Here is a 27,530-nt window from a genome sequence, read left to right on the forward strand (position 1 = left end):
ATATATATATATATATATGTGTGTGTGAATTTGATTTTTTTTTTATGAAATTATATTTACAAAGAAAAGCTGTCACAAGAACTAAAAAAATTATAAATAGGGAAGAAGAGATCGTCCATCATAAGCCTTCCATTATTTTTCTAAGTCATCAATCTGTCTCCCCGTCAAAAGATTTATTACCAGCCATGTCACATCCCTCGCTCGTCGTGATTAGATTACCGTACATTGTAGTTGCCTTTCTCACTGACGTTTCTTTCTTCGCCTAACTCCCGAAGCTTTGTTAAAACATCACTTCACGTTTGGCCTGGCAGTGAAATAGCAAGAGGCATCATCTGTTCCTCCATTTTCAAAAGCTTAGTATAATTCATATCTTAGGAGAGATGGCGAGGGCGTACGCCTCTGCAATGTGCGCATTTAAAAGGAGAAAACATGAAAAAAAGACAGAATCGCGGGTGTACGCCAATCAGCACGTAGCCAGGGTATTCACGTCTGACATTTTTGTGCATGAAGCGGTGGTGCATGGCGACCAGTAATCCCAGAGCCATGTCAGTCCAGGTTTTACTCTCAAAATTCCCCATATTTTCTATAGTGATTCTTTGTTCAGGTGTGTGTGTAGGGGGGGGAGAGAGAGAGAGAGAGAGAGAGAGAGAGAGAGAGAGAGAGAGAGAGAGAGAGAGAGAGAGAGAGAGAGAGAGAGAGAGAGAGAGAGAGAGAGAGAGAGAGAGAGAGAGAGAAAATGGGGGGATAGGGGGAGGGGAGTATTATCACAACAAAGGAATAAGCGGCTTTAAGTTATTAGCGGTTGAAACAACATAAATAATAGGTGGTTTCATAATTTCATAAGTACATAATTACTCGTTCAATGAGAACAATAATATAATATCCTTTAGTTCACATTAAAGAAAAAGAAAAAGAAATTACATGATACTTATGTTAAAACCAAAACACTGCCTTTCAATATTTGGAGGCTTATCATATTAATTTGTGCCATTAGATCTTGTTTTTTTTTTATATATTTGTTTTTCATTCCAGGTCACTGACGTCTGTTTCACCCTTTTTTTTATTCGTTTGTTATTGAGATATTCACTCCATTTTTTTAGCAGTTAATGGAAGGCTCCCACACATAAGATACACTGTAAGAATGAAAGGAAGAAAGAATGGATGGATGGACGGGAGGAATGGACTAATGGAAAGGAGGAAGGAAAATATAGTTAATAGGCAACGAAGAGAGGAAGGAAAGAGGGAATGAAATGAGAGAGGAGGAGCGAAAGGAGGGAGGAAACAAGGAAAAATATATGAAGGAAAGAGGGGGTAGGTAGGGAAGGAGGGACGGAAGTAGAGAGGAAAGGAAGGAGGGAAGAAAGAAGTAGGGATGATACATGAAAGAAAGAGAGAAAGGAAAGGAAGGAAGAGGATGAAAGGAAGGAGGAAAGAACGAGAGCAGGGAGGCAGGAACAGAAAGATGGAGGAAAGCAAGGAGGGGATGAAGAAGGAAGGGAAAGAGGGAAGTAAGGAGAAAGAACGAAAGAAAGGAAAGAAGGCATGAAGGAAGGAAAGAAACATCGCACACAAAATGCAAGAAAAATAATCACACAGACTAAAGAAAGCACACCGTATATATTGCCTCACTAAAGCACTCCTCGCTTGTGTTTGGGGTAAAAATGTTTCCTTCCAAATCCTTTACGCCGATTCGTGGATTTTCAGTGCTTTCGTAATTTCATTCCATCTAATTTAATTCCCGGGCGATTAGTGGGAATTTGGGAAAAAAAGATGTTCCGGCTTTAGGTTTTGTATTTTTCCGGTTTACATATGTATTTTTTTTTCATCTAAATGCCTGTCTTTGTTTCCTTCCTCTCTTTGTGTCCGTGTTTGTCTGTCTATTTGTTTGTCTACCTATATCTGTCTAAACGAATTATATTTCTCTCAATGTCACACACTACACGCACGCACGCACGCACGCACGCAGCACACACACACACACACACACACACACACACACACACACACACACACACACACACACACACACACACATATCTATATGCATACATACATACATATATACATACATATTTACATACATACATACATACATACATACATACACACAAGTACGTATATGTATATAAACATACAAGAAAATACAAAAAAATTCTTTAGGTAATCCGATACGCCTTCCAATACACATGAATAAGCAAGAAATGGACAAACGATCATATAAAAGCTGCCAGTCATTAAAAAAACCTCGCCAACGTTTTACAACCGGAGGTAAAATGCAGGTAAAACCGCGAGACACTACATGAAAGAAAACTTAAAATCGTGATGAAACTAACGCAAAAACGTTTATCGGAGTAAAAACTTAAAAGCTTTAAAACATTGGAACTGGGATCTTTGCCGAGTAATTCGATACGCTAAAAGTACTTAGAGAGATTAATTCATATAGACAAATAGTTGGACAGATATAAAAAAATGATAGAAATAAATAAAGAAAAGGAAATTGGGCTCACACACACACACACACACACACACACACACACACACACACACACACACACACACACACACACACACACACACACACACACACACACACACACACACACTAACACTAACACTAACACCACCACAAACAAACAAGCACAAAACCCCATTGTAACAAAATATCACACCTAACAGAATTTTCATTTTACCGAACACCCCCCCCCCTCCCCAAAAAAAAAGTAAACATTACCCCACACAGCGGAATTTCTTTTTACACATGACAAGAAGGAAGCAACTCAAGGCACAAGGAGAGCAGCTAGAAGACCTCACCGTCCCAGGAACAAGAGCAGGAGCAGGGCGAGACAAGCCATTAACTCATATTTTTTGTGTTCTGTACGACGTAAAAGGAAAGTGTGGAAAGACGACACCGTCCAGCCTTGCCTCCAGCATTACACTTGAATGGCACGGGTTGAAAGGTCACTCACTCTTGTCTTGTCTTGTCTTGTCTTGTCTTGTCTTTGTAACATACCCGCCGGCATACCATCACCGCGGAAGCCAGTTAAAAGCCAGCTGGGAAAATTGGGAACACCTCCTTGTACATGACCATGATTATTTACCGGATCCAGTTTCTCCTCAGCCGAAACAATACCCGCAGCGGTTAATATGTTATTAGTAGGTGAGGGAAGAGAACGAGAAATACGAACCACAGCTTGGGTTGGCACCCCTGATATAATTCCACTCGTATCCATATATTTTTATATATTTATAAGTTACGTCTTAGAAAATAAGGGAAAATTAAGTTCAGAATTAACACACAAAAAGAAAACCTCAGAAAGGCAGAGGAAGGATAGATTAATGTACCAAGCTGAAAGGCGAGAAGGAAAAGTGTTGGAACCTTGGGAAGGCCACGTCAGAGGGAAGTTAGCGAGGCAGCTGCCACGGTGGCACGGGTCATTCTGGATTTCATCTTCCCGTGCGGCGCAGGTAAGCTGCAGCTCGCTAGAATACGGCTGCCTGGGAGTGAGAGATAGCCCTAGCCGACGTTCATTAGTGACTGATTCTGGATTTCATCTTCCCGTGCGGCGCAGGTAAATTGGTGAGAGCCAGCTGGAGGCCGGTGTCCAGGGGTAGGAAAGGCGAGTGCCCGCCATCTTGAAGCCGCCCAATTGAGAGTCGGGAATGGACCCAGACGCCAGTGTTTAACGAGAGTCATGCCCTCAGTCATGAGTGTGTGGGCTGAGGAAAGGTAAGGGCGAGCCAGTCAAGTCCCTGTCGCCGCCCACGAGACCAGCAGGCTTGTGATGGAAGTGAACGGCTCCAAAACCCACCCTTTAGGCAAGGCACGACAGCATATTGTGTAGCTCTCAGGCCTCCACCACCCGCTGTGTGGACGAGGGGCTAGCAGTGAACCCCCCCCCCGTTAGCTGTAACGGTCTGATCTCTCCCTCATACTAAACTCTTTTCTTCCTATTTTTTTTATGAGTGGGTTTTTTTTTGTGTGTGTGTGCACGCCGATGCAGGAGGTCGATATCGGATTATCTAGCCAATCGGGCGGTAGCCCTGTGATCTATACCTATATATATATATATATATATATATATATATATATATATATATATATATATATATATATATATATATATATATATATATATATATATATATTCATCTCTCTCGTGTGTAGCATTTATCTATAGGAATGTTAGGGATTAGAAGAAAGGTTTTCACGTTTGTAAACAAAACATGCTACACTTCCCTCGTCTAGTGAGGATATGGTTAGAACCATAGAACCATAGACGACTTTTCTGGAAGAGGCTTACGCCTGTGACTCCAGCTCCATAGCCTCAGTTATACTATTAGGTAGGGGGTTTTGTGTGGTGGATATTTTGAACTTTGTATTCAAATTTTCACTCTGTATTAACCAAACATGCTACACTCCACTCGGGAGTGAGGATTATTGTTAGGGGGAAGGGAACTTGGGAAACAAACCAATAAATTGTACTCTGCCTATGTCCTGTATTAATGCACACAGCCTTCCTAGCCTACGGTGCAGTCTCGCAATCTCCCCCGCCACGACCTCCGAAGGTAACCACGACCCCACACTACCAAACTTTGGACTGAGGATACCATCTACCTCAAGGAACAACCCATAGTAAGCAGGGGAGCGACGGACACTATCTACCAGGTGGGACAGTTGTTAAGGTCAAGTGTTGCCTGGCCTGCCAGGGCAGGGAAAGTCTGGGGACTAAACAGTTAGTTTAGTTCCGTCCCACCTGGTTCATAAAGCTGCCGTTACTCGCTTACAGGCTTTGGGGGTTGTGCCATATTACAACCTCCTGGTGGCAGCTTACAGAGAGGGAACACAGCAGAGAATCGAACCCAGCCGTACACTCTCTCTGAGGTTGAGGAATAATAGCGTCACTATTCTTCCTCTTCCTGCCTTTTTTTTTATTTTCCAACATGTGATGACCAGGGGTCGAACCCGGGGCTGTCACATCTTGTCTTGTCTTGTCTTGTCTTGTCTTGTCTTGTCTTCTCTCTCTCTCTCCCGCAACACATAAGTGGCTATCACATTCACTTCCGGCTACTCCTCTGTTGTTCTACTCTCCCGCTCACGACTCTCGTTTCCTTGATCCTTTTGATAGAGCACCACTCGTCCTTTATTCTAGCAAATCACATTATATATTTTCCTTCCCTCTCAGCGTCTGTCAACCTTGATCTGTAGCCTAAGAGCGTGTACCCATCCCGTCAATTCTGGGCCTAATGCGTCCTTATCCTTCTCCTACCCGTTTTCTTTTTCTTTAAGCCGCCCACTTCTATTTCTCCACGGACTATGTTTTTGCTCCCTAGTATACGTTATATTTATATGTGGTATTAATGAGCGACAAACACACACACACACACACACACACACACACACACACACACGACGCGAGTGGGGGTCACGAAAAAAAAAAAATATTAAATACAACGACTTTTCTATAAATGATAAAAAAAGACCAACTAGTTTTATCAACACAAGCTAACGAAAAACTCATTACCTTCTAGAGCAACGAGAGGACGCGACACAAAGATCTTGAGAGTGCTGGAAACTCGAGAGCAGCGTCGACAAACTATCGTACTCATCGCATTTCATTTTCGTAGTTGCTGACCGATAACTATAACAACAAAGAACGAAAAACATCAATATTCAACAGTTTTAGCACTAACTTTGATTTTCTCACGTTACTTGTGTACGTACGAGAGTTTGAGGCATAAAAATGATAGATACGATATGTGGTTAATACGATAATTTGGCAACCCTGCTCGAGAGGTGAACAGAGGGGCGGCGACTGAGGGCGAGTTGAAGGAGTTGACGGGTGGAAACGAAGACTGAAAGGGGATTAAATAGACCCTGAGGAGAATAGAATCTCGGAAGGTTTTACCGAAGGGAGGGACTGGATGGCACACGGGTTAAAAGTTTTATGGCTTGCAGAAGAGAGGACGAAAGGGGAAAAAAAATTAAATCAGCGTTGTGAAGAAAGCCTAAAGTGGATACATAGCGGCTTGGAAAAGAGACCAAGAAGAGATCAAAGTGGCTGTAAAAAGGTAGGCTATGACATACATGCACTTATACGGTTAGCGGAGGAGCCGAGCAAAGACCCTTGAAAGCAGAAAAAACAGGAAAAGGAAAAGAAAAAGAGGAAAAAAAGGATACGAGGAAGCGAGGTCACCAGTCTCTGAACGGACAGCCGCGGTGCAAATCCGTGCTCGCTTAAATGTTTTCGTTCTGCGTGATTTTATTTTATTCTAACAAAACGAGACAACAAAGAATGATAAGAAATTATGAAACACTACGTCAGATTATGTAGGCAAGCAAAAGTCATGAGCCAAAAATGAAATGATATTTGTCTGCAACATTTAGTTTTGTGCGGTTTGCTCGTCCTCAAACCAACAAAGCAGCAACAGATGCAAATAACCGAATATACCGACAGAAGCATCAGAGAAATAGAGCAATAATACCACGACCCAGAAGCAGAAAAAAAGCATATTTTAATGGTACAATTTTACATCCATGATCAACCGAGCCTCAAGACGCTGAACAACAGTTAATACATACTGCTGATTCATCCTTTTAATAGTGTAAATCGCCATGCTATTTTCTTTGTCTAGTCCTGCAAGTAATGTAACTCAAGACTAAGCGTCAACATCACTAGGGAATGTGTTGGTTCGTGCTAATCTTTTTGCTGAAGAAAGGAATGAAAATCAGATTCAGTTCACGCAACGTCCAATGCCGTCAAGGAACTGGTATTCTGTTGGTTGTGGTTACAGTTGGTTAAAGACAATTTCTTCCGGGTGTGTAGGTATATCTATATTTGTGGAGTATATGTGTATGGAGTTATTTATGACCTCGGAGGTGTCCCGGCACTGTGTGGTGTCTTTCTGCGTCGAAACGCGTACAGAGTTTCTCTTCCGAGCAATTACAATGATCAACTGACTGGCTGATCATTCGGTCATATTCTGCGGCAAAAAGAGTACGTAACTACGCAGAAGCGTTGCGGCTTTCGCTGACAGTCTTCAGCGTAAAGCCGGAACCCATCGTTGTTTCTTGTGTGGAGAGGGAATGAAAATCTGGGGCGCAAGGGTGTCAGGAAGTCAGTATGGAATCTACTGACAGCGTGAACAAAAATTCGGTGTATCATTCTTATAAAAACAAAATCAAGTGCAAGTTAAGATGATATTTATAATGGTTGTAGACTTACACGAACAGTAGAGACCTTAGAAAAAAAGTGTACTCACTACTGTTTTAACTATCGCAGTAAGACAAGCAAAGTTAGGGAGGAGTCGCTCATTATGCAAATAAATTATAACAGGCGGAAATGTTACACAGACTTCGGAGGAAATTGTAAACTGTAAGTGTAAACTCAGTTTTTGTCGTTTACCGACTTCACAATGCTACTGAGAATTCTGTTTCAGTATTATTTCAGGAAATAAACAGGGCCTCTAGAAATGTTTATATTTGTATCGAATGTAATTTAATAGTATAAAATTTATTGTGATTTTCTTATTTGAATTTGAAGCAGAGCCCTTCAAAAAGAAAGTACAAGATGATTTTCTCAAACTTTTAGTTAATCAGCCAACGAAAGAAAAATAATGTTTTGCAACAGTGAGCTGAGAAATTAGGCTACAGCAACTATACATAAATTATATTCAATGTAAAATACAAAACAAGCAACAAGTCTCATAAAATGCTCGTACCTAATATCAGGACAAGCAGTTTGAATCCTTGAGGCATCTAGGGGTTGACTGGATTCAGTCAGAGTCAAGGTCAGGTTAAGAAGGGCTCCGAGGGGCTGTGAAGCTTAGTGAGAAGATCAGAGCTGTGGAAGGGCGTGATAAATCGGGAGTGTCTAGTCACGTGACCGGTGTTAGGATAAAAATACTTCATTCCTTATGACGAGGCGAGGCCGTGGCCCGTGGAAGACTTGTAGTATGTTGAGTTTTCCTTGTGCGATTACTACAACGAAAACTCGAAATATTCCTTCCTGGCTGGTGAGATCCGAATATGGAGACCACAGACGAAACTCAAATTCAAACAGATGTAAGAAGGGGATCAATAAAAAGATAAAATGAGGAGAAGTTTAAGAAATAAGTACTGTCAACTAGTGCGGGAAGCGAAAAATAAGAAGAGGTAAAAGTCATTATGACATCAGTGCCGTGAGGAAGGCGAAAGAAGGGCTTTAGTTTTATGAGCCATACAAAAGCCAGAGAGAGAATTGCGTCATTTAGTACAGTAAATTGGAACCCACTCAGTAACAAATACATTAGCATAGCTGCAGAGGGAGGCGGTGGCTGAGTGGTTAGCGTGCGGGCGCAGTGTCCTAGAGGACCAGGGGTCAAGTCCCACCAGTCGCTACCAACTGACAATTTTCAGTCATCGCCGAATGACCTAAGACCACCCACATTATGTCCTGAGAATTACTCATCAACCCAGACTCTAGCGAAGCCAACTAAATTGGAACAGGTGGACCTCCGATAGGAAGCATGAGTCACACAAGAATGGCGCCACTATAAAACACTTGCCTGAACGACTATCGGACTGGGGCCGATCACCAGGCCCAATCAAGAAAACCTACTGACGCTATAGTTCAGATGTAGAGAAAAAGAGGACTTCCTGTCGGCATTTACTCAAGATGATACGCGTGAAGGTGAGCAAGTTTTCATGAAGCATTACCGAAGAATTACCTGCACTAAAGAAAAAGACGATGTTGTGCCAGTATTTAAGAAGGGAGATAAGACAGTAATGTCATATTAATACCCAATTAGTCTGATATCGGTTTTATGAAATTACTCGAGTCTATAATTTCTACGAATATTCCTGACCATCTAGAACAGTAGTTCCCACCGTTCTTGTACTCGCGACCCTTTTCCCAAACTTTTGAAACCCATGCGACCCTCTGATAACAGCAGTTTGTTCTTAACATTTCAAATACACAAATTTTCGTCCAGACAAGTTCCTGACATGTCCAAAAAGATACCTAAATGTTCCCTCTCAACACTCACCGGCAGAAGCATACAGTAACAAAAAAGTAAAAGCAAAAAGAACAATCTCAAAACTATAAGCCAGAAAAATCATTCTTCCCAACCGTTTCAAGCAAGACTTCGTGAGCTCGCAGCCAGTCCTCCTCGACCGCCCCAGGGAGTTGCGACCCACCGGTTTTGAACCTCTGATATAGACCAACAGCGGGCAAACTCCGACCTGCGAGCCATATCCGGCAGGCGAAGGTCAAGCGTCCGGCCCGCCACCCTGCTTGGCATTAACATTGCCGTCCGGCCCGCGACCCCCCCCCCCCCTCCCATAAAAAATAAAAGTAAAAAAATTACTAAACAATATCCGGCCGGCAGATGCAGTCAGTGCATTCAACATATTGTTCCCCTATGTGTACACCCATGTTTTGGTGAATATCACACACGAATATTGACATGTAATATTGATATTAGGCTACCCCAAAAAATTATTTGTATATTTCCCTTATTAAATGTGAATTTTATTCAATAAAATTCTTGTATATAATCATATTTGGATTCTTGTTTGTCACCCCGGCCCGCGGACTGCTCCCGAAAGCCTTATCTGCCCCTCGCTCTTAAAGGTTTGCCCATCTCTAACCTAGACTCTGGAGTCTAGAGGAATAATCTGATCAAAGTCTCCCATTTTGAGTTCCTTGAAGCTACATACTGTCTTTCTAATTCTTTTTCATTTTTCAAAAAGGGTTACAAACCGGCAGATAAGATATTAAATATTTTGTCTTTAAGAAATAATTCAACATGGTGTTCACCAAAGACTAAGAGAGGGTAAAATTTTAAGGTGGATAAAGGCGTGACTAAGTGACAGGATGTAGAGAGTTCAAGTAAAAGGTGAGTAAACATACGGGCTCGTCCAAATGTTGAATGTCCAAACTGAGCCAGGGCTCACAAGCTTACCATAAAGCGATGGGCTAAGGAAGCAGGATTTACATTCTACTGAAAGACGTAGACTACGAGGTGTTTTAATCGAAGTATATGAACGGGTAAAGGGACTAACAGCGACGATATGTATAAAGTACTTAAACTTAAACAGATGTTTAGGACACGCAGCAACGGGCGTAAATTGGATACATTCACGTTCCTGGATCAGTTAGGGAAATACCGGTTCATGAATTGGGTAGAGAACGAAAGAAATCAATCAAGCAGGTATGTAGATGATGGAAACACGATGGAAAGTTTTAAACGGCGGTTAGATAGTTAGATAGTTTATGGAATTGGTAAATGGCTCATTGTAGGGAGGTGCCCTGTGTACGTCCTTTCGGACCCTTGTAGTATCCAGAAAAACACTGCACAAAAAAGCTCTCCGCTCCAAACTCAACAAGATCTCAAACAAAGGAAAACATTGCCATGCCGACGACCACCTGCAAAAAATACAATGTTTCGAAACCCCTTCCTTCCGCCAGATACAATACTTTCCACATGATTGATTCACCACCAAAGTAATATAAAGCTCTTCCATTAAAAGATTAAAGAATCTTTCAGAGCGAGGCAGCTAAGGCCATATATCTCTGCTAGGGTTACACGATTGTTACCTCTCATACCAAGAGGCTGCCGTGAGCCGGGATCGAACTCGCAAACTCTGTCACGAGTCGAGCACCGTACCCACACAGCCACCCGACGCCTATTCAGTTACAAGAAAAACAGGTACAAGAAGGGCTGTACTCACGATCAGGTCGGCGATGGCCAGGTGAAGCAACATCAGGTTGACCCTTGACTTGCGGTGCTTGCGTCCCCCGCCGAGGATGGCGCGCAGGACGCAGAGGTTACCGATCAGACTGATGAAGAACAGGCAGGAGTAACACGAGATAAGCAGGATGTGGCCGTCGTTGAAGCGCATATCAATGGGGAGGGACCTGCTGTCGTTGTACTGGCCGAGGAACGACGAGGAGGAGTCGTTGCTGGCGCCATCGAAGGAGGTAAGGTTAAGCGGGCGGGGCATGAGGTAGTCGATGCGCTCGGCGAACATCGGCGTTTCCTGCGAGCCGCCGCCATCATCTTCGAAGGTAAGGTTCCACGATATACTCGGTTCAATCTCGTTGTTATTGGGCTTGCGCAGGAGGTCCTCGGAGGAATGGCTGCCTCCCCACGCCTCCTCCATGAGCTGGTACGTGGAGGGCGCCTGCTCGCCGCCCCGTCCTGACAAGTACTGAAGTCCGGAGTGGTTCATGGGGGTGTGCAGCGCGTCACCTCACGTCTCACAAATCCACTAAGAGATCTGCACTCTCACGACGCTTCGAGTGGAGCTGCAGCACGTCTGAGTTATCCACGCGCAGGGAGGTGCGGTGCGCTGGCGATTAAGGTAACCCCCATCGTCTTGCCTCAACTTGACTCGGCATAACTTTCCTCCCGTCACGTGCTCTCCCGCGTCTTCTCGTGCCCAGGTTCTAGACGAGTCCCTTCTCATATCTTGCCAACGAAAATCTGTGAAAACTTGCCTCCATTTTGAAAATCAAGATGCATGTGGCTTTGTATCATCACAAACTCTTGATGATCCGTCCATTACTCTTCGGCTTTCACTAACTGGTGTCCCCAATACAGTAAGTCATGGCGACCTAACCAGGCACGGCAGCAGACTTGTCACCTTCAGTGATGTGTTCTCGGACTCTCACGCTTCACCTGAGGAAAGAAAAAAAGCAAAATTATTAAAGGAAGACGGCAGCTGAAAAGAAATGTTGGCATTGCAAAGAAAACTATCATTATTGGTTGAGAGTGCTTTTCCTTTTTCATTGTTTTATTATATTACAGTGTGCGAATATTTTCACGTGTGTGTGTGTGTGTGTGTGTGTGTGTGTGTGTGTGTGTGTGTGTGACCGCGCGCGCGTATTTGCGTGTGTATTTATGGTGGCTGAGAGATCAGCACGCGGGCGTGGTGGCCCGGAGACACGAGTTCAAGTCCCGCCCGCCGCTACAAGCTGACACTATCTAGTCATCACCGTGCGGCCGAACAAAACCCACATCCATCTTGATTACCACCTATAAGCCCAGACTCTAGCGGAACTCCGAAGAGGTTCACGTGGAGCTTCGGTGTGCAGCATGAGCCAAGCAATGATTGCAACACTATAAAACCCTTCCCCACGTCACTAACTGCCTCGGGTCGACCAACATGCACCATGAAAAAAAACTGCCGGCTCCATGGAGGCAAGCGAAAAAAAAGTCTCAAAAATATAAAAAAACTGAACTCAGCAACATTTTTATGACCTTACCTTGTCCTCGAGAACAATAAAAACAGCTCCTCATTGCAGCCATTAATCGAGTACATGAAAAAAATCATTCATCGGTGAGTGTGTGTGTGTGTGTAGGGGCGGATGGAGGTGGTGTTATCGGTGGCGGCAGCGGTGTGCGGGAGAATAATTGAAGTGAGTTATGCGTGGCCGACTGTATTAATCAGGTAATGAACATTCTCTCTCTCTCTCTCTCTCTCTCTCTCTCTCTCTCTCTCTCTCTCTCTCTCTCTCTAAATCGTTCGTCATTTCCAAAAGTCATCAGTGAGTCATCATATTTACATTCACACCCACCCACTCACCTACCCACACACACACACACACACACACACACGATGAAGCGGCAGCGGAGCGTCTCGTCTCGTTGGTGACGGTAATGTGTCGTGGAGACCATTAATGGGACACACTGATTGCCTCGCTACCGGCCATGGCTTCCTCGGTCCAGCGGTAATGGGGGTGAGGAGGGAGGGGAAGGGGGAGACATAGAGTGTATGAGAGAGAGAGAGAGAGAGAGAGAGAGAGAGAGAGAGAGAGAGAGAGAGAGAGAGAGAGAGAGAGAGAGAGAGAGAGAGAGAGAGAGAGAGAGAGAGAGAGAGAGAGAGAGAGAGAGAGAGAGAGAGAGAGAGAGAGAGAGAGAGAGAGAGAGAGAGAGAGACACACACACACACACACACACACACACACAAACAAACAAACAAACAGCCTCAACTAACTCTCTTCCCCTAATTCCACGCCATCCCTCCCAAACAACAACCTCAAGTCCAGCTACTCCACGGCACATACTTGAGGCGCCTTCCCTTTCACAGTTTCCTTCACGACAACAAGGGGCAAACTCTAATTTCCCTTTCACGCCGACATCCAGCGTTTCCAGCCACTTCCGCAACTTAAGGGGAACACAATGGCCTTTGAGAGTGGTACACAAGTCGCGTCGCCTCAATTAATCGAAGGTAATCTAGCTAATTACCTTGTGCTCTGCCTCTATCCATCCCCTTTGCTAGGTTCGCAGTTATCGTGAACTTCCTCCTCTCCCTTTCTCTCGTGTTCCTACTTGATGTTTCTTATTCATCCTTCTTTATTCCTTGATCCGTGCACTTCAGTTTCATTAGCCTTTTATTTTTCCTCCTTCTCCTCCTCCTCCTCCTCTGCCTCCATCTCCTTCTCCGCATCCATCTCCTCCTCCATCTCCTTCTTCGCATCCATGGAGGTATAGTTCGCATCCATCTCCTTCTCCGCCTCCGTCTCCGTCTCCGCCTCCGCCTCCTTCTCCTTCTCCTTCTTCTCCGCCTCTTCCTCCGCCTCCGCCTCTTTCTCTTTCTCTTTTTCTTTTTCTTTTTTTCTCTTTCTCTTTCTCTTCCTCTTTCTCCTCCTCCTCCTCCTCCTCTCCCTTCTTTGTGTCAGTCTTGGGCAAACTTGCAATTTCTCCACTTCCATTGATGTTTTTACCTATTTATTTGCATCGTGTTCCTTACTCTTCAACTTTCATATGTGTTTTCTTTTTTTTTTTTTTTTTTGCTTCCCCCCCCCTTCTCCTCTTCCGGCTGCTCTTCTTTTATATCTAATTTTATTTTTCCCTTCTCAACATGATTACCATTCGCAAATCTTCTTCATCTCTTTGGCAGCTTCTTTCCGTCTCCCTTCTTGCTCTAGGAATTTCGTCTTCCTTCTCCTCCTCCCCCTTTTTATTTCTTGCTCATCTGCTCCTCATTTTCCCTTTCTCGACATTCTCTGTCATCCTTCTCCTTCGTACTGCTTCAATTCCATCACCTTATTCCCCTTTTCCTACTTTCGTCTTTTTGTTATAGTCTTTCTTTTCTGCAACTTATCACTTTTTTTCCTAATCTTCTACGTTTTCCTGTTCCATCTCTTCGTCATCATTCACAGATTTCACTTGCTTCTTTCTTGCGTCTCCTTCGCCTACTCTTTCTTCTTGAGTGCTTCGAAGGAAAGAGGAAAGACTCCGCGGCAAGAATTCCATTTCCACTGTATTGTGCTCTTTGTGTGTGTGTGTGTGTGTGTGTGTGTGTATATGTGTGTGTGTGTGTGTGTGTGTGTGTGTATGTGTGTGTGTGTGTGTGTGTGTGTGTGTGTGTGTGTGTGTGAGAGAGAGAGAGAGAGAGAGAGAGAGAGAGAGAGAGAGAGAGAGAGAGAGAGAGAGAGAGAGAGAGAGAGAGAGAGAGAGAGAGAGAGAGAGAGAGAGAGAGAGAGAGAGAGAGAGAGAGAGAGAGACACACACACACACACACACCGCTCCGGTGGTTAAACCGCTCCGGTGGCTCAATCGGTAGAGCGCTGCACTGCGAGGCTTAACGGCCAAACAGACGGCTGTTCGAGCCCCGCTCAGCCCGGATTCTTTCGGTTGACTAGGAGTGGTTACTGTCCCCCCTTGAGCAAGGGGGATGGGGTGTGTGGCGTGTGAGGTCCTGGCGGTACCCAGAGAGCGACGAAATTGAGCACATGCTCTCGTCGGGAGGGTACCAGCTTCCGAAGGCGAGTCCAACTCGTGATCAGGCCGTGGTGAATTACACACACACACACACACACACACACACACACACACACACACACACACGCACAACACAACACACTTAACTAATTTTATATTTCTCCTCTTCCTCTTATTTTACCCTCGAGACCGGTTCAACTTCCTGCTTGCTTCTTGCTCCTCCACATCTCCTTTCCTGCCTTAAAGGATTCTGGGAAGCTTTTTTACAATATTATGGTTAAACTGAGTAAATGTAATGGCAAAAAAAGATAAAGGTAAAGTTGGGGACACACGATATGGCGGCACGTGGCCTCCGTGCTCGTCTAAACTGAGTGGTTATCGTGCCGGCACCGCGTCCTGCGAGTCCTGCCCGCCACACCTGGGATTTTTCAGTCACCGCCGAGTGGCCTAAAACTGCGCACATGTTATTCTGAAGACCACCTATCAACCCTCTCTAAAAGAGACGCTCAAAGATGAGCTCCGGGGGGGGCAACAGGCCATGGCAGATGGCGCGCCACTAAAAACCTGCCTGCTCTCCAGGAGTGATGGGGCCCACCACCAGGACCAGCAAGAAAGCCTACTAGTGGTGCAAAAGAAAAAAAAAAAAAAAAAAAAAAAAAAATATTGGTAGAACCCCTTCCCTGGGTCCAGGACCAGTGTCACAACAACCGGGTTATGTGTCTACCTCCTCTACCTACTCATTCAGGTATCAGGACCAGGAGTGAGACGAGAGAGAGAGAGAGAGAGAGAGAGAGAGAGAGAGAGAGAGAGAGAGAGTACAGAAGGTAAATAGTCTCCCAAAAGGAATCTCCATTTTCATATCTTTGTTTTCTTTTTCTCACGTTTTCATAATTATAAGAGTAACAATTTCAGTGTTTGTAACAGTAGCAGAGCGGCCCCTACTGTTGTCGCTGCTGGTTCTGGTGCAGGTGCCGCTTTCGCTCCTGTTTTCAATATTCCCCGCACCTCGTGGCTGGCAGGACGCGGCAGGTGCTGGTTTCATCTTTTTGAGTTTTGTTTTTCACGGGAAATAAAACAGTACACGCGGCGAAAAAAAGCGAGTTTCATTTATATTTTTTCACCCTTTCCGTGTAACGATTAATTTCAAGATTACTTTGAATGCATTTGCTTCGGCGTTACATTATTTTCACACACTCTTGAATTCCTTCATTCGGTATCGTTTTTTTCAATCTATAAATATATTTTTTTTCATTTCACTAAGTCTTTTAAAATCTTTCGTCCATCCACGGAGAGGCGCAACTCATTATGCAATTAGGAAGCTTTTTGTTTATATCCTTCATTACTAAATATAACTTCTCCCCAACTCCGAATAGTTTGCAACGCTGCACGTTTTCCCCGAGCTTTAGTCATCCCGGCAGACTTTGAGGTTTAGAAGTGCACGGAAACAATACATGAAAGGCTGTTACGGCACCGCGGAATATTGCAACGTGAAGAAGTGAAAACTGGAATGGACAACACGAACGAGCCCGGCTTAGCGTATGACTACATCACTCCGCAGGGACTCGCAGCCTACGCATTTATCTTTTTCAGCCTCGAGTAGAAAAACAAACAAGAAATGAAGATAAACGACGAAAACGCGAAATGCGCACACAACTTTATTTACTTTACTTACTTTACTTACTTCGCTTATGAGGTGAGTTTTTTCTTGTACTGTGGTTGAATTTATATAATATACATGTGCGTAAACTGTGTGTGTGTGTGTGTGTGTGTGTGTGTGTGTGTGTGTGTGTGTGTGTGTGTGTGTGTGTGTGTGGAAGGATAACATGAGTGGTGGTGGTGGTGGTGGTGGGGTGGGGGGGTGGGGGGAAGAGGTAGCAGTACTGGCAATGGTCGTAAGGGTACTGGTTGTGGTCTTAGTAGTGGTAGTGGAGGTGGTGGTGGAGGCTGTGGTGGTGGTGGTGGTGGTGGTAATCAGTGAGTGCAAAGTTGCTATTGTTGTTGTCGTTGCTGTTGTTGGAGGCGGTGGAGGTGGTGGTGGTGGTGGTAGCGGAAGAGGTGATGGAGGTGGAGGTGGTAGTGGTGGTGGTAGAGGGTGTGGTGGTGGTAGAGGTTGTGGTGGTGATGGTGGTGGTGATGTTGGTAGTAAGTGTAAGGATGGTGGTGGTTGTGGTGTGGTGGTAGTTGTGGTTGTTGTGGTGTGGTGGTAGTGGTGGTGGTAGTGGTTAGTGGTAGTGGTGGTGATGGTGGTGATGGTGGTGGTGGTGGTGGTGTGGTGGTAGTGGTGGTGGTGGTGGTAACAGTGGTAGTGGTGGTGATGGTGGTGGTGGTTGAGATGTGGTGGTAGTGGTGGTGGTGGTGGTAACAGTGGTAGTGGTGATGATAGTGGTGGTGGTTGAGATGTGGTGGTAGTGGTGGTAGTGGTGGTAACAGTGGTAGTGGTGGTGATAGTGGTGGTGGTTGTGGTGTGGTGGTAGTGGTGGTGGTGGTGGTGGTGGTGGTGACGGTGGTAGTGGTGACAGTGGTGGTGGTGGTGGTGTGGTGGTAGTGGTGGTGGTAGTGGTGACAGTGGTAGTGGTAGAGGGGGTGGTGGTGGTAGAGATTGTGGTGGTAGTGGTGGTGGTGGTATTGGTAGTAAGTGAAAGAATGGTGGTGGTAGTGGTGGTGGTAGTGGTTAGTGGTAGTGGTGGTGGTGGTGGTGGTGGTAGTGGTGGTGGTAACAGTGGTAGTGGTGGTGATGGAGGCAAATTAGCACAGCTTCCTACTTCACTGAACTTCCCTCCAATTCATCTCTGCATTCATTCGCCCAACTCTTCCGTCCTTCCTTCCTCCTTTCACTCCCTCCTTCCACTCTCCCTCTTACATACTTTTTTTTTCTTTCACACTTTAATCCAATCAGCAGCTCCAAATTCAATTCCTTTCCACGAATAGGAATAATTTCGAAGCCAATTTTCAACTTCAAGTATTAAAAAGATTTTCGGCGAAGCTATTACGCGCAGTCATCACCCCGTTGTCCTCCATCTCAATACATTTTAGGGCGGAAAAGGAGGTGGCCCAAAAACAATGATAAAAAAACATGTTAAGAAAAATTAAATAAATGGAGCAAAAACACGGTAATCAGAAACGAGACCATGTGTCCATTTAGAAAAGTAAAATAATAGAATAGAAAATTATCCAAAAGTTGAGGAGTTTAAATAAAGTCCATCAATGGCAGGCCTCGAACTGTTCCCGGAAGTGTAATGTTCATTCCCAAAGATATTTAATTTCAGAGGTTATTCAAATATAGTAAATGAATTTTTATAACATACACGAACGAAAAATCACACAAACGTCTCTCTCTCTCTCTCTCTCTCTCTCTCTCTCTCTCTCTCTCTCTCTCTCTCTCTCTCTCTCTCTCTCTCTCTCTCTCTCTCTCTCTCTGTGTGTGTGTGTGTGTGTGTGTGTGTGGGGGTGGGTGTGAATGCGTGTGAGTGTGTGTGTGTGTTTGTGTGTGTGTGTGTGTGTGTGTGTGTGTGTGTGAGAGAGAGAGAGTGTGTGTGTGTGTGTGTGTGTGTGTGTGTGTGTGTGTGTGTGTGTGTGTGTGTGTGTGTGTGTGTGTGTGTGTGAGAGAGAGAGTGTGTGTGTGTGTGTGTGTGTGTGTGTGTGTGTGTGTGTGTGTGTGTGTGTGTGTGTGTGTGTGTGTGTTCAAGCCCCATTAAGTATAATCATGTGTTTTAACATTAAAAGGGTAAAATAATCAAACATAAAAGGTGTCATTGTTGTTCCTGGAATGCGTGAAAACTTCTTGGAACAAAACAACCGCGCCGCAGATAAATTGATTCTGGATCCTGCTGGGCCCCTGAGGCAAAAAGTTCACAAAGTTACGTGACACGCCTCAGTGCGTCAGAATGTCACGGGTGGAAAAGTGATTCGTGGGGGCAAACAACACTGTCGTCCAAACAATGTGACAGACATTCAAAACAAGCACGGACATCGCTCTGACGACTTGGTGACGATAAAAAGTTGACCGGCGGACATATGAAAATATTTTATAGCAGCAAGTTTGTGGTCACTGAGAAAAACAGCAGGAAACAATGGCAGTAGTGTTAGAGACGAGGTTAGAGAGCAGTTCCAAGAAGAGTATTTCAATAAGAATTTTCCGTCAAAAATTTGTAAAAATAACATATTGAATATCACAGCTGGGTCTGAAATGTGGAGGTAAACAAAAATTAAGGTAGAAGACCCATTGATGCGAGTGCAGTGAAGTAACTGAGCCAATGGTTAAAGTTTGTTCGTATGCCAATGGATAAAGTTTGTAGAGTTTGTTGAAACTGGTCACATTCACCTCTTCACTTCTCAGAACAGTCAGCAAAGTCTCCTCTCTGCTCGGCAATGCAGACAGAATCGGTGCCAAAATAACATTTTCAGCACAATTTATAGTATTTAATATTCGGTAAAAGACGAGCGCTTTGCATGTTAGTGGGGGCGGAATTTCAGCAGTTGTAAATTTTATTGCAAATATATTTTGCTTCAATCATTGACTGGTTCTACTCGGTATTTTCCTTCCAATATCTTACATCCTCGCCAAGAAAAAAATTCATCATAATGACGGTAATGTTTAAAAACGCTTTTTAGAGCAATTATGGGCGTAAGCACCATATTATAGAAATAACAATAATTTACATAGAAAGAGACAGAGTAGCCACTGCCCCCCTCCCTCCACCCCATCCACCTATTCTCTCCGTGTACCTAATATATGTATTCATGCAGCGGTAGGGAATAAAATCTACATCAAAGGGCAAACAGGAAAAACAAAAACATAAATAAATCACGCACGACACTGCTCTTACAAAGAGCGGGACGAAAGTTTTAAGACAGGAATCAATCTGAGTTACCTTGACACTACTCTTTACAGCGTTTATGTCATGCGTTTATGTCATACGAAAGAGAAAATACAAATGAAGACTGTCCAGATTTAACCAGTGAAGGGGATGAATGAGGAATGACACTGATTACCTCGTCTCACAAAACTGGAGAGTAAAAGAATGAGCGTAAGTAAAATGTCTTGTGCGGGAGGCTGCGAATAGTGATGGATTTATGCAGTTACCTAATTCATAGGAGCAGTTAGCATACACGTATCAATAAAATGAAATAGAAAGGATACAACACTGCACTGAAATATAAGACTTAAAGGACAATCAGCGAGAGGAGAAATATTATAATAAATCAAAGTTACATCCAGTCCCATCTTTATCACGAGCGTTGGGGGCGAGACTCTCCAGATGCTAAAAGGGACTTGAGTGACAGAACCCACCCGCAAAAGTGCATGCCCAAACTTTATTTTCTCTCTCTCTCTCTCTCTGTCTCTCTCTCTCTCTCTCTCTCTCTCTCTCTCTCTCTCTCTCTCTCTCTCTCTCTCTCTCTCTCTCTCTCTCTCTCTCTCTCTCTCTCTCTCTCTCTCTCTCTCTCTCTCTCTCTCTCTCTCTCTCTCTCTCTCGAGCTCAATCCAACATTAACACCTCACCGCTACGTTTTTCACCCTATAATTCTTTACCTTATGTGGTTAAAAATGAAAGATAAATGGAAACTCTAATGTAAAAGAGGATGTATGTTTTGTAAGGAGAATATATGTGATGCAGGTAAAGCAAACACACACACACTCACACTCAATCACACACACACACACACACACACACACACACAGGGAAATTCAATCATGCACCAAGGGAGAAGGAAATATATGCACGGGAAGACAAAATGAAACAAAATTGAAAGGTGCATTTTTGCGTCCATGAAACTGAGTGTGTATGTGTGTGTGTATGTGTGTGTGTGGGGGGGGGGGCATGTTGGTTTGTTTGTTTGTGTCTGTGTGTGTGTGTGCGTCTGTGTGTGATGGAGGGGGGTAGGAGGATGGGTGAAGAGGATCAAAGGGACATGGGATTGTAAGGATTTGGGAAGGGTGGAAAGGGCAAAGAGAGGTGTGTGTGTGTGTGTGTGTGTGTGTGTGTGTCAGAGAGAGAGAGAGAGAGAGAGGTAAATCCGCTTTATGACCCAGAAAATTCCTATAGCGCAAAAGGGGAATGATGACCTGGAATGGAACCAAAGCAACAAAAAACAACAAGTACAGAAACAAAAACAGCATCAACAACAAAAATAACAGCAACTGAAAGGATTACTGGAGTTCAGACAGCTAAAAAAAGTATGGTGAGAGAATTTTATATCATTTTAGAAATGTCTCCCAAAAAGCATGACTGTCTGCTTGTATATTTTCATCCTTTTTTTTTTGCCTGCATGAATTGCTTTGTCCATCTATCTGCCTGTCTGTCTGTCTCTATTCGTGACACTCTCTCTCTCTCTCTCTCTCTCTCTCTCTCTCTCTCTCTCTCTCTCTCTCTCTCTCTCTCTCTCTCTCTCTCTCTCTCTCTCTCTCTCTCTCTCTCTCTCTCTCTCTCTCTCTCTCTCTCTCTCTCTCTCTCTCTCTCTCTCGTTCGCTCGCCACTTCCTCTTTCTCTTTCTTTTCCTTTCCTTCATCCTCACCTTCACCCTCTTCCTCTTCCTCTTCCTCTCTCACTTCCTCTTCCTCTTCTCTTTCTCCCTCTCCCTCTTCCGCTTCCTCTCCCTCTCCCTCACCCAAACTCTTCGATTGTATTTTTTCATTGCTGTCTGTTTATGATTTATGTCCATGTTTTTAATGTCTGACTGAATGTCTATATTTTAACATGTATGCTTGAATGTATGTATGTCTGTCTTTCTAATGTATTTATGTATGTATGTATGTTTGCATGTTTTAATGTATTCACAATTTTTTTACATTCCGCATATGGTGCCGGTAGACTTTCTTGGTGGGGTATGATGGTTAGCCTCAGCCCGTTTTAGCGCAGGCAAGTTTTTATAGCGGCGCCATCTTGCTTGGCTCATGCTGTTCCAAAGGAGCTCATCTTTGATCAGCTTTTTAGAAAGAGAATCTAGTGTCCGGGTTGACAGGTGGCCCTTAGGACAGCAATGTGGGTAGTCTTGAGATAAGTATGCATGTTTAATGTAATTGTACGTATGTATGTATATGTATATTTGTATGTATGTAGCTATCTGTGTATACGTGAATGTGTGTGCATAGTTGCCTTCACCTTTATGTCTGTGCTGTTTCCGTGTGTATACCCTTCTGTCCACCCTCCTGCCCTGCCTCCTGTATGCTTCCCTGTCTGCCGCTGCTTCTCAGTCTCTTTAACTGTCTTTCTTTCTCTCTGACTCAGGCGGAGCATAAATATTTAGGTACTGATGGATGCAGTGAAGTACAAGTATAATTTGGATACCGAATAAAATGTCGTCAGAAAAAAATACGATAATGAAAATGAGAATAGAAATACAGAAGAAAGAAGAATTACCTTGAACATTCAACGAAAAAATAAAAGTAAAAAGCAAGAGAGCACGTAAGAAGTTAAAATTACTTACAGGCTCATTAAAATTATGAATAACTGAGGAATGTAACGGGCGGTATCACGCTTTTTTTTTGCCGACACTAAAAAGGAAAGGCATGCGTAATTTAGCTAACCCTTCCCTGAATATTCCAGAACGTCCTTTTAGAAACCATATTTGTTAAACTTAGTGACCGTATAACTAACGAGATCTCTCCACCTGCACCGCACCATCTGCCGACACATGGCACTGTAAAACCGGCGATCCAGGGACTGGCCTGCAGATTAGCGCCTCCCCGCCCGCCGAGAGAAGCTACATGTCCTGCCTTGTAAACACCGAGATCCCGTAATCGCCCTTGCACCGCGTCAACACCGACCTCCCGCAGATAACAGAGGCAGACCCATGAGCACCCGCCCCACTCCCTCTTTGTCTCACTTGTTTGTGATATGGACATTTTCAATCGGACACCTGCCAATACATATCAAACAAATGATTATCGTTTTTATCATCTGGTACATTTTCGACTGATTCGAGAAGGTTGAGTACGGAGATGGTGGTGTATTGAGGTGAGTGTATTTCTGAATAGTTTCACTCCTCTGGTTTTACTGCATAATATATCGACATGGATAGTTACTCAGGAGCGTGAGAATAATCCCCATAAATATAATAAGGTGTCGGCGTTAGGGCTGAGCATCACTTCGAAGTACAGGTGGGACTTGCAGGTGCCTCTAATAATTACTTGTATTATTGCAGGTCTATTTTGTGTATAGAGTGATATATATATAGATATATATATATATATATATATATATATATATATATATATATATATATATATATATATATATATATATATATATATAGATAAAGAGAGAGATACAGATAGTTAGGTAGAGCTAAATAGATATAGATATAATATGTATAAACAGGTGGATAGATAAACATGCATGCATAAATGTTCTCCTCATTTTCCTCCTCCACTTTGTGAATTATTGAAAATTTTATTATTCTTAAATCTATATCCACATGGTTGTCATCAGTGCTGGAGTCCATTAAAGCAAAACTAACTTTTTTTCTCTACTTCAGTGTTGTAGTAATATGTGTCCTGCAAGGCGTCCTTTATTGCACTATCTCTTAATGGGGGCATTATCGAATGAGATTTCAATGCAAAACGGAGAATATATATCACACTTATGTGCATCGAAATGAGGATAAAAATAATTCCGATTATGATAATGATATCTGATATCTGCCGCTGCTTCTCAGTCTCTTTAACTGTCTTTCTTTTTCTCTGACTCAGGCGGAGCATAAATATTTAGGTACTGGTGGATGCAGTGAAGTACAAGTATAATTTGTATACCGAGTAAAATGTCGTCAGAAAAAGAATTACTATTTTTTTTTTACAACAAAGGATGCGGCTCAAGGGCAACAAAAAGAGTACAAAAAAGCCTGCTACTCGCCGCTCCCACAAAAGTAAAAAGGAAAAAGTAGCCAAAGGAGAGGTCAATTTCGGGTGGAGAGGTGTCTTAATATACTCTTCTTGAAATACAGACGAAGGAAGACTGCTCCAGAGTTTACCAGTGAAGGGGATGAAAGAATGGAGATGCTGGATAACTCTTGCATAAGGGGTTTGGACAGTTTAGGGATGAGCATGAGTAGGAAAAAAAGTTAGTTTTGCTTTAATGGACTTCTGCACTGATGACAACCATGTGAATATACATTTAAGGATAATGAAATTTTCAGTAATACACAAAGTGGAAGAGTAAAATGAGGAAAACATTTATACATGCATGTTTACCTATCCACTTTTTTATACAACGAAATAATGAAAATGAGAATAGAAATACAGAAGAAAGAATAACTAAATTGAACATTCAACGAAAAAATAAAAGTAAAAAGCAAGAGAACATGTAAGAAGTTAAAATCATTTACAGGCTCACTAAAATTATGAATAACTGTGAAATGTAACGGGCGGTATCACGTTCTTTTTTTGGCCGACACTAAAAAGGAGAGGCATGCGTACTTTAACTAACCCTTCCCTGAGACTGGTGATGAAATGGCGGATGGAGTTGGAATTGTAGTGAAAATTGGTGAGTAAAGTTGACTGATGGGGATTATCGCTATATGCTGCGGTGTTTGGGGTTGTGGTGAATGGCGAGATGCGAGAGGCAGCGCGTTGTGTGACGAGTGAGCTGGTGAGTGACGGTGAAAGCTAGTGTTGTGAGCGTGAAAAGAAGCAAATAGTGGTGGTGAGGGTGTGGTGAGAGACGAGGTGAGCTGTGGTGACCAGTGATGATTAGTGATGCATTTAAAGGTGTGGTGAAAGGAGTTTGGAAAGGTGGTGTTGAGTGGCTGTGAGAAATGTTGAGTGGTGTTGATAGATGCTGAGAGAAGTGATGTTTAGAGGTGTTGGATGAAGAAGTGTTGACTGATGTTGGGTAGAGTGGTGCTGAGTGACGGACATGTACATAAGCAAGGCACTGATGGGAGGGATTTACGTTGCTATCTATGCTGTGGCGAGGAAAGGTATCACTGTGTATGGAGAGTGTGTGTGTGTGTGTGTGTGTGTGTGTGTGTGTGTGTGTGTGTGTGTGTGTGCGTGTGCGTGTGTGTGAACAGGAAGAGACGCAGTGACCGTAATGGCACAGGAAATTAACGCGTAACAGGGCCATTAATTTGCCGTGATACCGCGTCAACTTTCATCGTTTAGAACTTTAGAGCATGCGATGAAAGAGGACTGGACGGCTCTGTGTTTGTTTTTCTTCTCTGTTTGATTTCTGTAACATCACTAGATAACCGAAAAATTAGACCTCAAACAATAAAGAAAATGATACAAAATAAATTCCTCCGCTAATGTTGACTTCAGAAAACAGTAAAGGGAAACATGGAGGAGGGGGGATAGAAAAAATGAGGGTGGAAAAGAGGGAGAGGGAGATTGAATTGTATAGGGTGAAAGAGAAGTAGGGAAATAAGAGAAAAGGAGGGAGAGGGTATGAGGAAAGGGGGGCCGAGAAGGAGAGAAAGAGGGTAAGAAAGCTGGAGAGGGGATACGGAAAGGGGGCTGTAAAGAAGCGGAGAAAGAGAGGAGGGATGGAGAGATGATGGGAAGGGGGCTGAGGAGAAAGGGAGGGATAGAGAAAGGGAGGGATGGACAAAGGCAGCGAAAGAGAAAGGGAGGGATAGAGAAAGGCAGAGAAGAGAGAGGGAGTGATGGAGAAAGGCAGAGAAGAGAGAGGGAGGGATGGAAAAAAGGCAAGAGGGAAAGAGGGCTGAAGAAAAGGAGATAAAAAGGGAGGCAGGGAAAGGGGATGAGGAAAAGGGGACTAAGAGAGGCAGGGAAAGATGGAAGGGAGAGATGGAGGGGGGATAGAGAAAAGGGGCTGTGAGAGGCAGAGAAAGAGGGAGGGAGAGATGGAAAGGGGATGAGGGAAAGGGGAATCAGGAGAAAGGCAGAGAAAGAGGGATGGTGGGAGGGAAGGAGGGAGGGATAAGGGCTGGAGCGGGAGGGTTAGGAGGATGGCAGGATTCACACGTGGATTTCACTCCTCCATGATAATGCTCGGTCACAAACCTTCGAAATCTGCGCCTGATATTCGCAAGCTGCACACACACACACACACACACACACACACACACACACACACACACACACACACACCACACCACACCACACCACAGAGCCAGGATTTGACTTCTTATGTTCCAAAGCTATTTTACGTAATGTGATGGAGTCGTGGGCTTAGTAAGTATATGGCATTAAATCTTTCTAATGTTTTCTAATAACGTCTTAGTATTGCGTTTTCTTCTACACTGAACAAAACGTATCTCCGTTACCATACAACGATTTGGTTCAATAGAAGATGAACATATTATGTACAGTACGTAAAACAATTGTTCAGAATAAAGTCCTGACTAGCTAAAGACATTATACACTTTTTTTTTTTTTTACAGCAAAGGAGAAAACATTAATGAAAAAAAAGCCCACTACTTACTGCCGCTAAAAAGATTGGAGAGGAGTGCCCGAGAGAGAAGTCAGTTTCGGGTGGACAGGTGTCCTGATACCCTCCTCTTGAAAGAGTTCAAGTCGTAGGCAGGATAAAATACAGATGAAGGAAGATTGTTCCAGAGTTTACGAGCATAAGGGATGAAAGAGTGAAGATGCTGGTTAACTCTTGCATAAGGGGTTCGTACTGAATAGGGATGAGCTTGAGTAGAAAGTCGTGTGCGGCGAGGCCGCGGGGGATGGGGGAAGGGGGGGGGGGGGGCTTGGGAGGCATGCAGTTAGCAAGTTCAGAAGAGCAGTCAGCATGAAAATACCGACAGAAGATAGAAAGAGAGGCAACATGGCGGCGAAATTTAAGAGGTAGAAGACTATCAGTAAGAGGAGGAGAGCTGATGAGACAAGGAGCCTTGAAACACATATAACTATATAACGCATTTCCTTTCTTATGGCACATGTCGGAAAGGGAATTAAAGAGACACTCATTACAGGGAAAGTCATTAGGCTCCTAACTTCAGCCCGCAGCACCGAGAGTCTCATTAAACTTGGATAATCCGAGAATTACACCAGCAGTAGTCTGGGTTTAATTTATCTCGGGGATGAAAAAAGAGGGTGAAGAGTTCTCCTCGAAATGAATGTAGCAAAATAAATGTTCTTTCCTTTCTTGGCAAGTTAGATAGAAAGTTAGATTAGAAACAAAGTATTTTTCTTGCGCAGTTAATCTCGTTAATCTCTGGTGCGTGATCTAAGAACGATAAAACATCAGTATTTATTAACGGAAAATATTTACAGACTCCAGTTTCTTTCCTTTAGCAAGCCGACACGTGGGCCAACTATTACGGTGTGTGTTGGCCTGCGGAAGGTGCATTTTCGCGGCTTGCGTTGTCTGTGCTTTATGTGACCGTGGCTTTTCATTTTACATGTTTTTTATTTACCCTCTTGACTGCGGATTTCCTACAAGAAGACATCACCAAGCTACAGGAATGGAACAAAAAGAGCCTGCTACAATTCAATGAAGAAACATGTAGTCATGCAACTTGGGAGGGGAAATCCAGCAAACCAATACCACATGGGAAATACTCCACTATACGCCATAGAGGCAGAGAAAGACCTGGGACTATATTTACCAGTCTACCAGTGAAAGCCAAATCCGTGGCAATCGCAGCAGAGGGGTAACAGGACTGGAAGTGTTCTTTTTTTTTTTTTTTTACTTACTGAACTGTCGCGTGTCATTCCGAGTACACTGCACGGGGAATACAGTTGATTTCTCTCGTCTCGAAATGTCAACAACTATTAACTCCTTTTTTTTATATCTTTCAGTAGTTTTTATTCAAGAACCTAGCGTGGAATTATTAAGTGGAGAGGGATTTTTCTATTTCCTTCTTTTTCAGCAGCGCACAAACATTCTTTTTTTTTTATCGACCCCAGATCT

At 43.6% G+C, this 27,530-nt stretch overlaps 1 protein-coding gene across 1 annotated transcript in view; it reads right to left on the bottom strand.

Moving 5' to 3' along the window:
* LOC127003758 (adipokinetic hormone/corazonin-related peptide receptor variant I-like) overlaps window positions 1-27,530 on the bottom strand; it is a 270,587-nt gene that overhangs the window by 203,485 nt on the left and 39,572 nt on the right. Inside the window, exon 2 of the mRNA XM_050870764.1 lies at window positions 10,712-11,661. Within this exon, the coding sequence (XP_050726721.1) occupies window positions 10,712-11,212 (501 nt within the window). The 5' untranslated portion in view covers window positions 11,213-11,661. The remainder of the gene's footprint in view (window positions 1-10,711; window positions 11,662-27,530) is intronic.

This window comes from Eriocheir sinensis, chromosome 26 (genome assembly GCF_024679095.1).
Source record: "Eriocheir sinensis breed Jianghai 21 chromosome 26, ASM2467909v1, whole genome shotgun sequence".
Taxonomy (NCBI): Eukaryota; Metazoa; Arthropoda; class Malacostraca; order Decapoda; family Varunidae; genus Eriocheir; species Eriocheir sinensis.